The sequence below is a fragment of the Caloenas nicobarica genome, chromosome 23 (assembly GCF_036013445.1).
Source record: "Caloenas nicobarica isolate bCalNic1 chromosome 23, bCalNic1.hap1, whole genome shotgun sequence".
NCBI classification, from domain to species: domain Eukaryota; kingdom Metazoa; phylum Chordata; class Aves; order Columbiformes; family Columbidae; genus Caloenas; species Caloenas nicobarica.
The window spans coordinates 833455-848429 of NC_088267.1; the positions used below are offsets into that span (position 1 = coordinate 833455).

General features: G+C 45.3%; 1 protein-coding gene across 22 annotated transcripts in view; it reads left to right on the forward strand.

The window, feature by feature from the left end:
• EPB41 (erythrocyte membrane protein band 4.1) overlaps nucleotides 1-14975 on the forward strand; it is an 84027-nt gene that overhangs the window by 65004 nt on the left and 4048 nt on the right. For 21 of the 22 annotated variants that reach the window (XM_065650474.1, XM_065650453.1, XM_065650457.1 and 18 more), the window contains 4 exons: nucleotides 11346-11474; nucleotides 12758-12859; nucleotides 13320-13400; nucleotides 14393-14500. In XM_065650474.1, the coding sequence (XP_065506546.1) occupies nucleotides 11346-11474; nucleotides 12758-12859; nucleotides 13320-13400; nucleotides 14393-14491 (411 nt within the window). In that variant the 3' untranslated portion in view covers nucleotides 14492-14500. Of the gene's footprint in view, nucleotides 1-9675; nucleotides 10120-11345; nucleotides 11475-12757; nucleotides 12860-13319; nucleotides 13401-14392; nucleotides 14501-14975 lie in introns of all 22 variants that reach the window. The other variant, XM_065650475.1, reaches the window with a different exon arrangement.

Sequence of the window (14975 nt, forward strand, 5' to 3'; positions counted from 1 at the left end):
ACTTCCCATCTGTCATTTTTGTTCATCTCTCTCTGTCTTTCTTGATCTCCTACCACGAAAGCAGACACGGGAACGTCCTCTGTTAGTACAGGATGAAGACAAACTAAAAAAGCAGGAAATACCTACTGAGACAGCCTTTCCCTGGCCAGCAAGCGAAGCAACTCTTCCAAAGGTTTCTATTCCAATTCCTGAAGATCAGAAAGCACTCAAAAACTGTCAGCTGTACTCTAGCCTTTTTCCTTCTCCACGTGTTCCCTTTATGATGTCCTTTCTCCTGGTCGTAGCACTGACTGTTTGGTGGCTGCTCTTTCTCTGAGGTCATGTTGAAACCTCAAGACCAAAGCTCCTGAATTTCTTGGCTGTAGCCTCTGCCACATCTTCCTTGTCCTGGTCTTTGATCTCCGTGTTTCGCTGTCCCGGCAAGGGGATGCCCTGTGACCCTTGTGTTAAATCCCGCTGCACGTCGCTGTGTCGCTGCCATCGGGACCTGGCAGGAGTGGTCATGGATTGCCAGGTCCCTTCGGAGGTTTTCTAGTGTAAAAAGAAAGTCTCTGAACCATGTTCCTGATTGCTGTAAGACGAGTGTAAACATGTGGGAGAAAACGTTTGCTTTTTCAGCCCCTGTAGATGCCACGTAGGAATTGCTGAAGACTTGCTTAGAAGCTTCTTGTTTTAAATGTGAGATGTTCGCAAGCTGGGGAACATCTGATACTGAACCAAAAGAGGCTTTACAGCGATCTGCTGAACCTAATCCATAACCACTCCTTCTCTAGGAAACTAAGATTGGCGTTTAAATAAAAAGCGTTGATTATCAAGTGTTAACTTAGAGACAGGGACAAGCAGCTTTTCATTTTCCTGGTGCGGGAAGCCTTTGGCAAAGCATCGCAGCTTTTCATATTCTCGTTTCCAAGAAAATACATTGTGTTGTAGGAGAAAACCCATTGCAAGGAAATATTTATTGTAAATGTAGATTAATCATTTTGCTGAATCCGGTGGTCTTGGTGCACTTCAGATGTGTTTTATTTTAATTTGTGTCGAACTAAGTGACTAGTTTGCATAGATCGCAGGAGTGGAGTAACCTGCCCTTAGGTATGTCTCCTCTGTCAGCGTGTTGACTTCACCACATCAGGAAACGCTTCTAATGTTAAAGCCATCAATTGTTTTAACTTCCCTAACAAAACTGTCGCATGCTACTGCTTGTTTATTGCCTACAAATGTGAATGTCTGGACGATGCTCATGTTTATCCAAATGACCCCGGTTGAGCTGCGTAGGCTCCGAGAGGAGCTGCCCCGCTGGGCTGGTTTGCGAGCCGGAGGGAAGGTGAGACTTTGTGTCTAAGGGGTTTCTTTTCTGTATATAGTAATTATGGGACTGAACTGAGCCAAACACTTCTCCTTTCGATAGGAATCTGCTTTCTGTTGCATTCTCGAGAGGATCGGTGTAGACATGATGACTTCTGAGAACAGCCACCAGTGCCATCGGAGTTGGCAGCTGCTCCGGCAGCACAGAAGAGAAAGGAGTAGACCTTTACTGCAGGGACTAAAATGTGTGAATATATATAAATACATGTATTTATAACCCTTTCTAGATCGGTATCGGTGTGAACAGTGTTACTTAGGAACTAGCAGATAAGCTTGCAGGAAAAAGGCAAAAATATGGCATGTGCTGTCTGATCCGAAGGGCCGTGGTGTGTCACGGACCACTCGAGCCGCCTATTGCTCTCCGTGTACAGGTTGAGGCTCTCTAAATGCTGTCTCAGAAACTTAGCTTGCTAGTGAAACCCTTTGTTTTAATCTCACGGGAATCTTTCCGATTACTCTTATAACCCACTCCGATTAGTTCACCGGTTTGTGCCTTTAGGTCTTTACTTTGTGAGGATGCTGATTTTTCATCGGAGAATATTCTTCCCTTTTTAATACACTGCCTTTATACAGTCTTCCACTTTTAGAGATTGGAAGTGTGGAGGTCGCTGGGTCGTCATACAGGCGTACTGCCTTGGGATACGCGTGGAGCTCGGTGTGAGGTTTAGCAAGACCATCTCAAGCAGGTGGGCCCTGGGAGGTGGGGAAGGATACCGAGATGCAGAAGATGCAGGATGAAACCTGGGGATGCTTCTGGCTGGGATTCTCTGCCGGAATCTCCCTCCCCAAATGGGAACGGGCGCAATGAAACACGAGGACCGTTTGTTCTCCGCAACCTGACGTGGAGAGGGAAGGGACGGGAGTTGTTCAGGTCTCTGTCCATTTTCTGTCTGTATTTCCTGGAGAAGAGCAGCTTAAACACACACCCGCTTCCTTTCAAAAGCCATTGCTGGGGTTGGCTGCCGCAGTGCACGCCGTCTTTCTGAACCCATAACAAATACTTCAAAGCCATACAAGTGGCTTTTGCAAAGCCGTGGTTTCTGTAGCTCTGTCTACCATTTCCAAAAGACCTGAAGTCTGAAATCTTTGCCCAGAGCCGTGTTTGAAAATAGTGCTCAGGGTACCTCATCCCAGAGTGATGAGAGGTGCAGTCTGCTGGTCACTTCAACTCAATTCTTGAACTTCTTAAAACAGTCTCTCTCTCTTGCTTTTTCTTTTTAAAATCTTGAGGTAAGGCTGGTTATCATCAAAAAAACCCAAACCAAACCAAAACTCTACTTTCTGAGAATGCTCAGGAACATTTTTGCAATTTATATAACAACTATCACTGCAGAGTATAAAGAAACTGAACAAATGCTTTATATTTCTATGGCAGCTGAGAGGCCAGTTACATTCATCCAGGCGGATATGATCTCTTCTGACAGATAAAGCCTGTTAATTTATCAGGAACAGAAACCTCATCCGTTCAGCGCTGCAGTGATGTGTCCGCTGTGCTCCAGCCCCTTTGCCAGTCGCTTCCCCGCTTTTTTTTCCATTTGCTTGCAAAGCAAAGGGAGTTACGGACATGCCCTGTGGCAATCCACGTCAGGTCTCGTTCCTGCACATTGTGTATCTTGTCCCTGTATCATAAATCTGGTACATACCAGTGCTGTGCTGGTTGATTCCTGGTTTTACCCCTTTCCCTCGATGTCTGTGCAAGATGCTGTGCTGAAAGAAGGAATTTCGGGATGTCCACAGCATGTAACCTCATCCAGACTGGTGTGAGAAACAGAATCACAGAATAGTTTGGGTAGGAAGGGACCTTCAAAAGTCAGCTAGTCCAACCCCTCGGTGACGAGGGGGGTTTCAAATCCTGAAACTCACTTTCTAAATCTTCTTATGCCAATATCAGCTCTTCCGAACTTGAGATCAAACACAGAATTTTGTGCTTTCGTGCTTTAGGAGAAGGTGGGCATCAGTATTTTGAAGCAGCAAGAGTGCCAGAGCCAGTTGCTTGGAACTCGGATTCAGCTCTGAGGCTGCATTTGGTATCGGGTTCTGTACGTGATGGTCATCGGTGGTGTCCGAGGTCTGCATTACTGTAAAATAACATCCCTTTTTCCTTTCCCATTATTAAAAGTGAACAGATAGATGAGGGGATCATCCGCATCTCCCACCGGGTGCTGCTTTGCCGTGCGGGTCAGTGGAACATGAACTGAGGACTCTCCATGTGTCAGCGTGGGGTACGGAGTTAAGCTGAGACCAGCGGTCCTCCCTCGCCGTTCGTGCACTAACTGGTGATGACCCTGAGAACTAGATAGTCGGTATTGCCCCCTATGCTGAAATAATGAGGAGAGGTGGATTTCCCTGCCTTGGCTCCAAAGGGCTCGTTGGCGTGTGCAGTGCTGAGGTTGCTGGACTCGCTGTGTCCGCACCACGGGTCCTCGGGAAGGTCGTGGGCCAAGTGTCTTTCATTTCACACGAGGGTCAGTAATTTGTCACTCTGACAATTATTCCACTGGTTTATTGGATTTTTATTTTTCCTGGTCTTGAGTTGATGGCTCCTTTTCTGACCTACAGACTGACTGATGTAGGGTGCTTTCCAGAAAAATTTAGCCCAAATCTGGGTTATGGATTCATTTAGAAACTCTTTGCTGTGTGCTTAAGGTGGGCGACATCTGCTCTGTGACTCTGTGACATGGGAGAACGCGATATCGGTGGTTTCTCTTGCGTCCCTGGTTGCCTCTGTCATGGTTTGTGAAGGTGGAGGGAAGGACGAGCTTTGGTTTGTGCCTCTTTGGGTTCTCCTAGCAGTGGCACGCAGTCGTGTTGGATCAGTTTGTGGGGACTAAAAACACTTTCTTTTTTACCTAAAATGCTCTTTTGGAACACTTTTTTCGGTTTTATATTTTTTCTCAGATTTTTCTTTGTAAATATGTACATTTATCATTAATAAATGTTATTGCAAATCAGATTCTTCTTTCCACTGCTTATTAACAAAAAAAGCTATATACGGCCTGTGTTAACGACTTCCTTGGACTAACCCTCAGTATTGCTTTCTCAAACCAGGAGCCACCAGATCCCAGGTTGGATTCATGGTGTTGGGTCTGTTGGGTTTCGTGCTCCTGGGGAGCGGCTGTCAGTAACGCACACTCCCTAACTGGCCAGAATAATTCCATTGAAGATTAAGTCCGGCTTGATTTAAGAAAGACTTTGTTTGCAGATGGGTCAAAAAGGTTCAGCTCTGTCCAGAATACTGAATGTGACACTAACATGTTCTCCCGCTTCGCTTCTGAGACTGAATAGTAGGAAAAATCGTTTGCAGAAAGTTGTCCCAAGAACCAAAGCGTCACAGGTCCTGCGCAACACAACTGCAAAAGCCTCTCCCCGACACGCTGTGTTCATTTGAGGACAAAAATGCTCCTTTCTATTTTTGTAAGTGAAGAAACCATGTTCCTGATTAACCACTGCCTTTCTGCCTGGCAATACAATATAAGCCCCTGGTTGGAGCTGCCTGAGGTTGTTTCTAGAGGCTGGATCCAGGCCCGTTCTTTATTTTGACTTGCAGCTTTTCTTCTCTAAGATTATTTACTTCTGGATAAGCTGTTTGGCTCGTTTTGTGCAGTCATGAGCGATCGCAGGGAAGCAAATCTGGCTGCGATGGAGCAGCACGAGGTTTGTGCTGCTGCTCTCCTGGGTGAACCTGCCCCCGGAGCAGAAACTTCATTTATGGAACGCTGCGAAACACAGTGATGTTTACACGTGCTGCTACTCTAAATGATGTTCACAATGCCCCTAGCAGCTTTTTCTCTGCAGAGGAAATTTGGAATAAGAAGTGCGCAGCTTCATACCCCCATCCAAGGGCACCTGCCCCGCGGAAGGGATGGGAAGGGATCAGGGTGGATGGGGGGAGGAAACGCTTCTGGCATCATATTGCTCAGCAACCTTATTAAAATAACTTACATATTGATCTGGAGGTTGGTTTATGGTGCAAAATAGTTGATGCGGTGGATTGGAAGTGGCTGCTGCATCATGTAATATCTTGGGATTCTAGTTCATGACAACAAGTTTAGTATTTTTAAGCTTGTAGCACGCTGTGTATTTTCTAGCCTTACTTTTAACTTTGGTCAAATTCTCTTTTATCCTTCTGTCGTCTGACTAGGCTGGTCAGGATGTTGTGACCAGATTAATGGCAATTAAAAAATCAGCGCCAAAACGCAAATCCGTAGGTAATGGCCATCATTTTCAAATACCGAGAGTTTGCTGAACAGCTTCTAAACTTTTAAACTTCAGTCTTTAAGGTAAAGAAATTCTGTAAGGCATGGCAGGTATTGTAAAACCCGGATCTCTTGTTTTCTGCTTTATAATACTTTCTACCCAAATGCTTGGACAGCTGTGAGATTGAGCATCAATTGAGCCAGGAGCTCTCGCTGGTGAGTGTGGTTCACTGCAAAAGCATCATCATCATCCACTCGTGTGTCTGTCGACGGTCACACTGAGCCCGTTAGCTCCTGTGGACACTTGTTCGGGGATGACCTAATAACACGCGCCAGCGCAAACGACCGCGATGCCATAGCAAACAAAAAGGGGACTGGGAACTACTAACTCGCCTGAATTTATAGGGTTGAATAGGGTGGCTGTAGAGAGTTGGCATGCACTGTAATTTCATCTTGTTATCAATTTTTATAAAATGTCTTTGCAGGTTGGCATCGTTTTAGCGCTCCTTAAGTTTCCTGCAGGGTAAGAGTCTGGTTTGGGATGAGGATAATTGAGTATTTCTGGGGAGAGAGGCAGCAGTGTGTCTGCACAGGCTGCAGAAAACCAGCATCCGCTCGGGCAGCTGGTTCGTACGAATATAGCCCGATCCAAACCAGTAGTTTCTTGAAAAGATACAGGCAAAAAAAATGCATACAAAACCACTTTTTAAGAAAAATAAATCCTTTTGGTATCAGCCATGCAATTAAGCCTGTTATTAATTTATCCCCAGTCTGAGTTATCCTGTGTCATATTTTACATGCTAATGCTTGAATTAAGCAATATCCTCAGTATTTGTCAACATCAGGTGCACAAAGATTTATATTTAGCAAGGTCACGTTTTAGCTGCATTCATGTCTGGCTTGATTTTTTTTCTTTTGGAGCACTGCACCCTGTCCTGTATTTTCTTTACACTGTGTACGGCTTATGCGAATACTCTGCTTTATGCTTGATTTAGGCTTCCCTGGTTTGGGTTTGTGTCTCTGGAAATGAGGAGTTTGCAGCCCAGGCGCTCCCAAGTTTCATGGGGCTCAGGGAGGGCTCGGAACTCTGCAAATCTGAGTCCTGAAAGTAAGAATGCATTTGCATTTGCAAATTAAAATAAATCTTGATAAGATCAGAATTTGTAGCAGGTGTTCGAATTCCTAGGGAAGGTGGTTTTTTATAAGAAGATAGTATTTTCCAGCCTACATGCAAACTGCATTTTAAAATACAGGAACAGACATTGCTGTGTCTAAAAAAAGAAGTGTGTGTAAATAGATTATTTTATCTAGAAACAAATACCTTTCAATTAGTCTGACAAATACCTTTCAATTAGCCTGTCTTCTTACCAGTGGAACAGGAAGGCAAGAAAAAAAAAGTGCTTTTGATCAGTTGATCTTATCAGGATTTCATTCTGTCTTTAGAGTTTGCATGTTTATTGCTGCACTTGGCTCTACTGATGAGCAATTTATTTACGCTATAGGCTTCATTTCAGCTTTTCTCTTCCTTTATGCTTTTACCATGCAAGATATGTCCAAAATGCAAATCATTTTTCTGTCTACAAAAGGGAGCTGGGAAGTTGTTTTGAATGGATGCAAATGTTTGTCTCTTAAATAGATTCGTGTTGGTGAAGCTGCTTAATCTGCTTTGTTTTATCTGTGATTCTTCCTCTTGGTTCAAGTAGTTCCCTGGCTGGTACGTAAAGAAATCTTCCTCCTGAGGCGTTTTCCATTAAACTCCAGAAGATGTGCTGCATCTTTGCAAGATCTTATGATTAATTTGTAAGATTTAGCATATATAATTAAGGAGAGATGAGTATATTGGCAGTATATAAATACAGGTTTTAAAGCAAAATTAAGACACGGGTGTTCAAGGCTGAAAACATCCACTCCCATTCTGTTTTTTGGAATATTGCAGTAGAATAACATCTTGCATTAGGCAAAATGAGGGTGGGAGCTGGCTATACCTTTGGGGGAGCACATGGAAGTGGGTTTTGATCAGAAATAACATTTCCCTGTGTGTGCGGTCAGACCTGATCATCACAGTGCTGATCGCTGTCTCTTCAGTCCTATTAAATGCGTTTTCCTAAGCAATATCCCAAGAACCTAAGAGAAGCCCAAGAGGCTTGAAATCCTAATGGACAGAAATCTTCCAGGTAATCCATCTGCAACAATAAAGAAGCAGGGGACTGAAAAATACCCGGGAGGAATGGTGGAAGAATCATTTTTTTGAAATGATGCTAAAATAAGCATCTATTTGTTCCTACATAAAGCAGTTCTTGTTCTTAATGCACCATTGAGCTGTGCCATTAGATGGGGTCCATCAGGGTGAGAGCCTCTGGTGTGCAGAAAATGCACCGTACTGGATAACCCACAGGCTTCGGACCCCACATTTTAAGCACAAATTACAGTTTTTTGGTTGCCCAGAGAATCTGCTTAATAGAAAGTGAGGCAACAGTTTCTGCTCATCTTAATACCACTGCCAAAATTAGAATAAGAGTTGACAAAATGGACTTGCTGTGCTTGTATGAAAATTTAATCACTGGTTTTGGATGAACAGATACATGGCTGTTTTTATACAAAGTTACAAGAAATCCCCTGTGAGGTTAATTATCAAGAAGCAATAGTAATGGCATTGATTAAGCAGCATCTCTCTGGGATTTTCCCCTCCTTGTTCCCTGATGTGACAACTTTGATATGTGTAAAATTGTAGGTGCTTACTCTGCCCATCCTTGAAGGCAATTTTCCACATCAATAATGAGAGAAACACAATTTTTAGGACAGGGCTGTAGCCACCATTCACCGCCCGCGACTGAAATGCTGCTTCTCAGTGCATATAAAATATTAATCATTGGGGCAAAAAGCTGGTTTTTGCTGAAGCTTTTCTGTCTTTTTCATGTTTTAACTCTTTTTTTTCTGTCACTGTCAATTCCCTCCTGGCCAGAGGGACCCCAGAGGTGTGAGAAGCCCTAGTTGAGACCTTGCTCGGGAGCTGAGTGGAAAGCAGGATAGTACCAGGCTTAGTTAAACCCTCTGCCCAAACCTCTCCAGTGCTCTGGACACGCTCGTTGGTTCTCAGAGGGCTGATTTGCTTTGGTACACGTCTTCTCCTCTCCCATGCACCATCGCAAATGCCAGTTATGTTGTACCTGCAGGTGGTTTTGCTCCTGCAAAGGTTTCCATGCGCCAGTTGCTTTTTGGGATATAAAGTATGTTAGAAAAAATTCAGTAGTGCCAAATAAATGGTCAAACACGCTGTGTTGAGCAGTCAGACCAGCACGACAATGATGGGGTAGCGTGAACATCTGACTTTCCAGTTAAAGCCAAATTTCTTTATTCGTCAGCTGAAAAGTATTGTGCTAATTTGTGCGAGTTAATTGAACTGGTTTCTAGAAGAAATAAGACAAATTCTTCCAGGTGATCAGGCTGCGTCATCAGTTTAGGAGCCTCTCGGTAATTGAAGCAGCTGATTTCAATAATAACTTGTAGATGTTCTTAGAATAATTGTATCGATGCCATAATGACAAGTCTGTGTTAATTATCCTGGAGACAGCAACAGCCAAGAGGGTGCTGTGAGCTGTGAGTTTTCCAGGGGCACAGGCTCTGGGGATTGTCATACACATGAATTCTGGGCTTATTCCCATCACCTCCACGTGCAAATTAAAGCTCAGTTTAAAATATTTCAAGGAGTTAAAAGCAGAATTGGGGTGTGGTTTTGGTGTAGCTGGTGGGTTTTGTTGCATTTGTAAATGTGCCAAGTCCCCACTTGCTATACTGGAATTATTCCTGCGTCCAAACTGAGCAGAAAGTGCTTAGTGGTGGCTCTTCCTTCAGTTGCAGAGAGTCGTTTTAATAAATTCCTTAAAGAGTGGGTTATTAATGTACCAGGAAGGCCGTGTCAGCACGTGCACTGGATCCATCATGTAGCACAAAGGTTTTCAGGCGTCCCCACTGTTGCATGTGTTATTGGAGGTGTGATTATTATAAGAAACAGATGTTTTGTCTTGATGCTCCATGACCTCCTATTCTCCCTAACGCTCTCTTTCTCTCTCTCTCTCTGGCCTTTTTTTTGTTTGTGTGTGTATTCATTTCTTTTTAGAAAATGAGTGACTTTCTGTCCCGAGAGGATGTGGCGGCAGTGCCAGAGAGCAGCGCTCTTACCTCTGGCTTTGCGCGGGGGGGCTCAAAGCAGGTGGTAGCTTTTAGTGACACCCCAGTGCCACCCGCCTCCGAACCTTCTCCCGGCCGGGACTCCGCTGCTTCCTCCCTAAGCAGCGAGGAGGAGGAGGAGGAGGCGACTCCCAGCCTCCCCGCGAGCGAGGAGCAGGACCCGAGATGCAAAAAGGGGGTTTGCGCAGATGCGGAGAAAGACGGGGAGCTCTGTGGGCCCAAGCCCCCCGCCAGCCCTGCCACCTCTCCCCGGGCAGCGCAGGAGGAGGTGGCGGAGGATGGCGAAGACAAATTTGCTTTTAGGAAGCTAAATGGCGAGTGGCACGACTCGGATGTTAATAACAGGCTGCCGGTGGTCATTCGCTGCTTCCAGGTAGTGAGTCCCAGCGCCTGCTCCCCCAAACCCCGGGCTGGCTTTGGAGCGGGACCCCCAAACACTGCAGCAAGCAGACGCCACGGAACCCGAGGGATTGTGTTTGCTTGGCTCGGACTCGTGCTCAGAGCTGCTTAGCCGGTTAATCTCCCGCAGTCAGTGCACACAAGCCCCTCTCAGTTTATCTTTTGCATTAAAATGAGCCCCTCTCAATTCATCTTTGCATTAAATACAGTCACCACAGCGCCTTTCTTTGCTCAAAGCATCCTGTTACATCCCCAAAAAGGGAAATATTTAGGCTCCAAAGGCACGTAATTTTAGTTCCTCGAGGTTTTTGCCGTCTCCCACTGTACTGGAGACTGAGCCTTAGCGCAGCAGAGCAAATTTGAAGCGCTGTCGAACGTACTTTTCCATGGTGAACATGGCTTTGGTGTCCCCTTTCTGCTCCCCACCATGGGAGATGTTTTTTGCCTGCTTCAGTGTTGCCGTTAATTGCTTGCCATCAAATGGATGTTTACTCCCCCCGCTAACAATCATGGTGGCATCTGTCAGGTTTGGGGACGGTGAGCAGAAATCAAGCCCTCTGGGAAAACACTGTGGGTCTGAACTAACTTTGTCTTTTTTCTGGATAATTATCAGGTGGTGGAACAACTGATTTCTCTTTTTTCCCACCCCCATTTCTCTTTTGAGATGTCACGTTTCTGTTTTGTCTGACATTGATTTAATAAAAGTTAAAGGACCTAGGATCTGATGAGGTTTTTAATAAAACAGCATTTCACTTGCAGTCAAGATAAAGCTTCTCAGCTGTGATCAAGTCTTTATTTGACCAGGGTTTGTGTTAATCTCAACATCATTATCAGTAGATGAGGGTCATCTTTTACTGGCAGCTGGCAATGAGCTCCTAGTAATTAGAAAGTTAATAATCAGCAGAGACAGTTTCTTTGTGGTATTGTGACACACCGGATAAACCCTTAAAGCCTGGGCTGGGCTGACCCCAGGGCACGGTTTGGGGAGGTCTGGAGGATTTTTCTGCCTGTTTAATCCTCACCTCTGCCCCCTGAGCTGTGTGTCATTCTAGAGGCTTAAAATCCCAAGATCTCCAGGCTGAGCCTGGTTCCCGCAGTGCTTTTATCAGATCAGTGTCAGAACATTTCGCCAGCAGCACGGTCACGACATGGAAATGCTGAATTGTTCTTTATGGAGATGTTTTTAACCCTGTCCCGCAGCCGCCACTGGTGAAGACCCAGACAGTCACCATCTCCGACGTGTCCAGTGCCGTCAAAAGCGAAATTCCCACAAAAGAAGTCCCCATCGTCCACACGGAGACGAAGACCATCACCTACGAAGCTGCACAGGTAAGGTGTGTTCTGATTCATTTTCCAGGGCTTAATTAAACTCAAGTGAGCATTTTGTTTGTGAATCTTCCAGATGAGGCAGCAGCACAGACTTTAACCAATGCTGTGGACGCAATTTCCAGGTGCATCTGGTGTTTTTAGAGGAGCAGTGTCTTACTATCCCTGAAGAGTAATTATTTTTTTAAGATGTGCGTGCAAACAGAATTTATCTTCAGCGACTGCTGGCTTCAGGATGTAGATTTGACTGCATGGAATTAACCTGAGTTGGCATTTTTCTGCAAGAGATGCCTTGTCTTGTTTTCCTGGCTCTCTTTGCTGTTTATGCCTCTTCAGAACTTGGTTTAAAAATTATTTGATTGTCCTTTAGGCTCCAATCCTGAGACAGGTGTTGAAAAACAAAAGTATAGTATAAAATGCAACCAGGGTGGATATCTGGTGATGGGAGACGAGAAATATTAGTGGAGCAATACCAACATATGCAGGTATGGGTCCGTTGCTGAGGTTAAAATTAATCCTCAATCTAAAACAGGTTTTATTTATGTATTTGAGAATTTGGAGGCTTTGTGAATTTGTCGTAACTGTGGTTGGTATTATAGTAACAGAAGCATCCAACGCTCTGCTGCTCGAGTGCAGTGCCCATGGGATGCGAGTTTGGTTACGGGTACCCCATGGACCAAACTTGTATAATTTGGGATTCCTGAGGAATCCCGTGGCTGCTCAGCATCTTCCCGAGTGCAATTTGGACATCTGCATGGTGAGCATTGCCCTGTTTCTCAGCGAGTAGGAGCAAAACAGGAGTTTTGCTCTGGCTACTGCTGTTAGAGTTTCTAACTGGAAAATGAGATGGACAAGGGCACCTCCGCGGCTGGCAGAAGTCAACCCTGCGCGCACTGCCTTGTGATGTGCCAGGAGATTTCTTCCAGTTTGTGGAAAATGGTCCCACCTTGTGGTAACTCCAGATACTGTCCCAGCACCGTGCTGGGGATGCTGTTCCTTAGGGATGTACTGGCCCTTCCAGTAAGGAAGACACGGACAGCACGGCCAGGATGAGTTGGAAAGGATGATTTATTTGAGGTTTTTTTTGCAAACCTCGAAAGGTTGAGTCATGCAGGATGGGAACTGAGTAACCTGTAGATCAACTCATGTGTCCTGTGGTCCACAATGGAGTTTCTGTCCTCAGTTTGCATCCTGCTCTGTCTGTGCGGAGACTCTTGTTGATGTGGAGACCCTGTTTCTGCCTGTCCTGCCTGCCCAGACTGACAGTCTGTCCTTCTGTCCCGCAGACGGATGGTGGCAATGGAGATTTAGACCCCGGCATCCTGCTGACAGCTCAGACCATCACTTCGGAAACCACCAGCAGCACCACCACCACGCAGATCACGAAGGTAACACCATAAAACAACAAAAATAACTAAACAACATGATAGAGAGATGGGCAGAGTCACATAACAGAAAAAAAGCCTAAACCCCAGTTCTTTTCAGAAAAATGCGATTAATACCTGAAACAAAGCACATGGGTCCCAGGTTTGCCTGTGTTGAATTTTGACTGTGTATTTTGTATTAAATGCAGCACAGTCTGCAGACGCAGGCTCTGACTGTCCTGCGGGACAACGGGAAAGAACCGTACTGGGAATCAAAGCTCTTCCCTGGCTCAGTCATAAGAAAATAAATATTTGACAGTTATTTCTTTGATCGGCAGCAGTTTCCTCCCATGATTCTGACACCGTGGTGTAACAGTAGGATTTGGTAACGCTATTTTTGGATACCGCCTTTAGACAGGCAGCCCCCGTGCACTCAAATTCCTTTTCATTGCCAGACTAACAGTAGTTTTTCCTTTTGTACTAGACTGTAAAAGGTGGCATTTCAGAGACGCGGATTGAGAAGAGGATTGTCATCACGGGAGATGCAGATGTAGACCACGACCAGGTAGGAGCTCGAATATGACCCAGAAGAGCTGCTCAGACCTGGCACGAACCAGACAGTCAGGCTGCCTTTCTGAAGATAACTTCGCCAGAAAACAACCTAGGGAGATTTTACTTGGGTAGAAAGAAACCTTCACAACTGATTTCAGCAATAAATTCCTTTTGGACAGTGTGGAGCTGTATAGCTGGGCCAGCAAAGCTTAATTCTGCTCTGGTATTGGCAGCAAAGTTTTGATTGGACAAATGCAATTTTTTTTAAAAATCCTTGAAAATGTGGGGGGAAAAAAAGTTTTCCTTGACATCTGGGTGATCTGCATTAATTTTCTAGTAACTTTGAAGCGCTGTTGTGCCAGAAGTCATTTCATAGTGCTCAGGACCTGCATTAAATCTCATCAGCTTTGTGTGGGACATTTCTGATGAGTCAGCTTCATTGGCCTCTGGCGTGTGTTGGAAGTGGTGGCTTTGTCATCAGAGAATTATACTTTGGATTTAATTTTAGTTGCAAGTATCATGGGGCTGGAGAATATTCATACAACAAGAACTAGTTTATTAATTTCAAGAGAAAATGTCTGAGAAGACGGGGACAGACTTTTGAACAGGGCCTGTTGCGATAGGACAAGGGGTGATGGTTTTAAACTAAAAGAGGGGAGATTTAGGCTGGACGTGAGATAATTTTTTGACACTGAGGGTGGTGAGACCCTGGTCCCTTCCAAGCCAAACTATTCTGTGATTCTGTGTCTGAAATGTGCTCATCACACTTGCTGGAAGAATGAACAGGGTTTGTTTAATTGCTCTCATACATCTTCTACCATGGGGCAGTGGAGAGATGTGGGGTATTCTTATAAAACAGCTTTTCCTTTTAAAAATAATCTAACACCATCAGAAGTCACCAAACTGCTCAGCTGAAGTGAATTTGTTTTTCTCTCCTCAGAGTCAGGAACAGTCTCGTGTCCCTGAGGAGCCCCTGGCACGCTCTGAACTGTGATTTTCTTTCAGGTTCTAGCGCAGGCGATAAAAGCGGCCAAGGAGCAGCACCCAGACATGTCGGTGACCAAAGTGGTCGTGCACCAGGAGACCGAGATCGCCGAGGAGTAGCTGGGCTGTGTAAGTGGGGAGATGCGCAGATGGGTGACAGGTGCTGCCCCCCATGGCGGGGGCTCCATCTCAGCGCAAGTGAGGTTTGGCTAAATACGGTCAGAGTTTTAAGCGAAATTATTATTGTTGTTATTATTATTGTTAGCTGATGAGTCCCATTCAGGCTGTTCCTATTAAATCATTTAAGGCTGATGAAGCAGTCATAAATACAGACTAAGCCTGCAGTGGATGTGAGCCAGAACTGTCCGAAAGAAGCTCCATGGCTCTTGTGCTGGGGATGTTTTTGCTTTTACTGAACACCCTGATGTACCAGCAGCTCCAGTTCAGAGCAGGGAACGGAGCTGGTGAGGGGCTGGAGCACAAGGGTGATGGAGCGGCTGAGGGAGCTGGGGGTTCAGCTGGAGAACAGGAGCTGAGGGGAGACCTTCTGGTCTCTGACCTGCCTGAAAGGAGCTTGGAGCCGGGGGGGGTCGGGCTCTGCTCC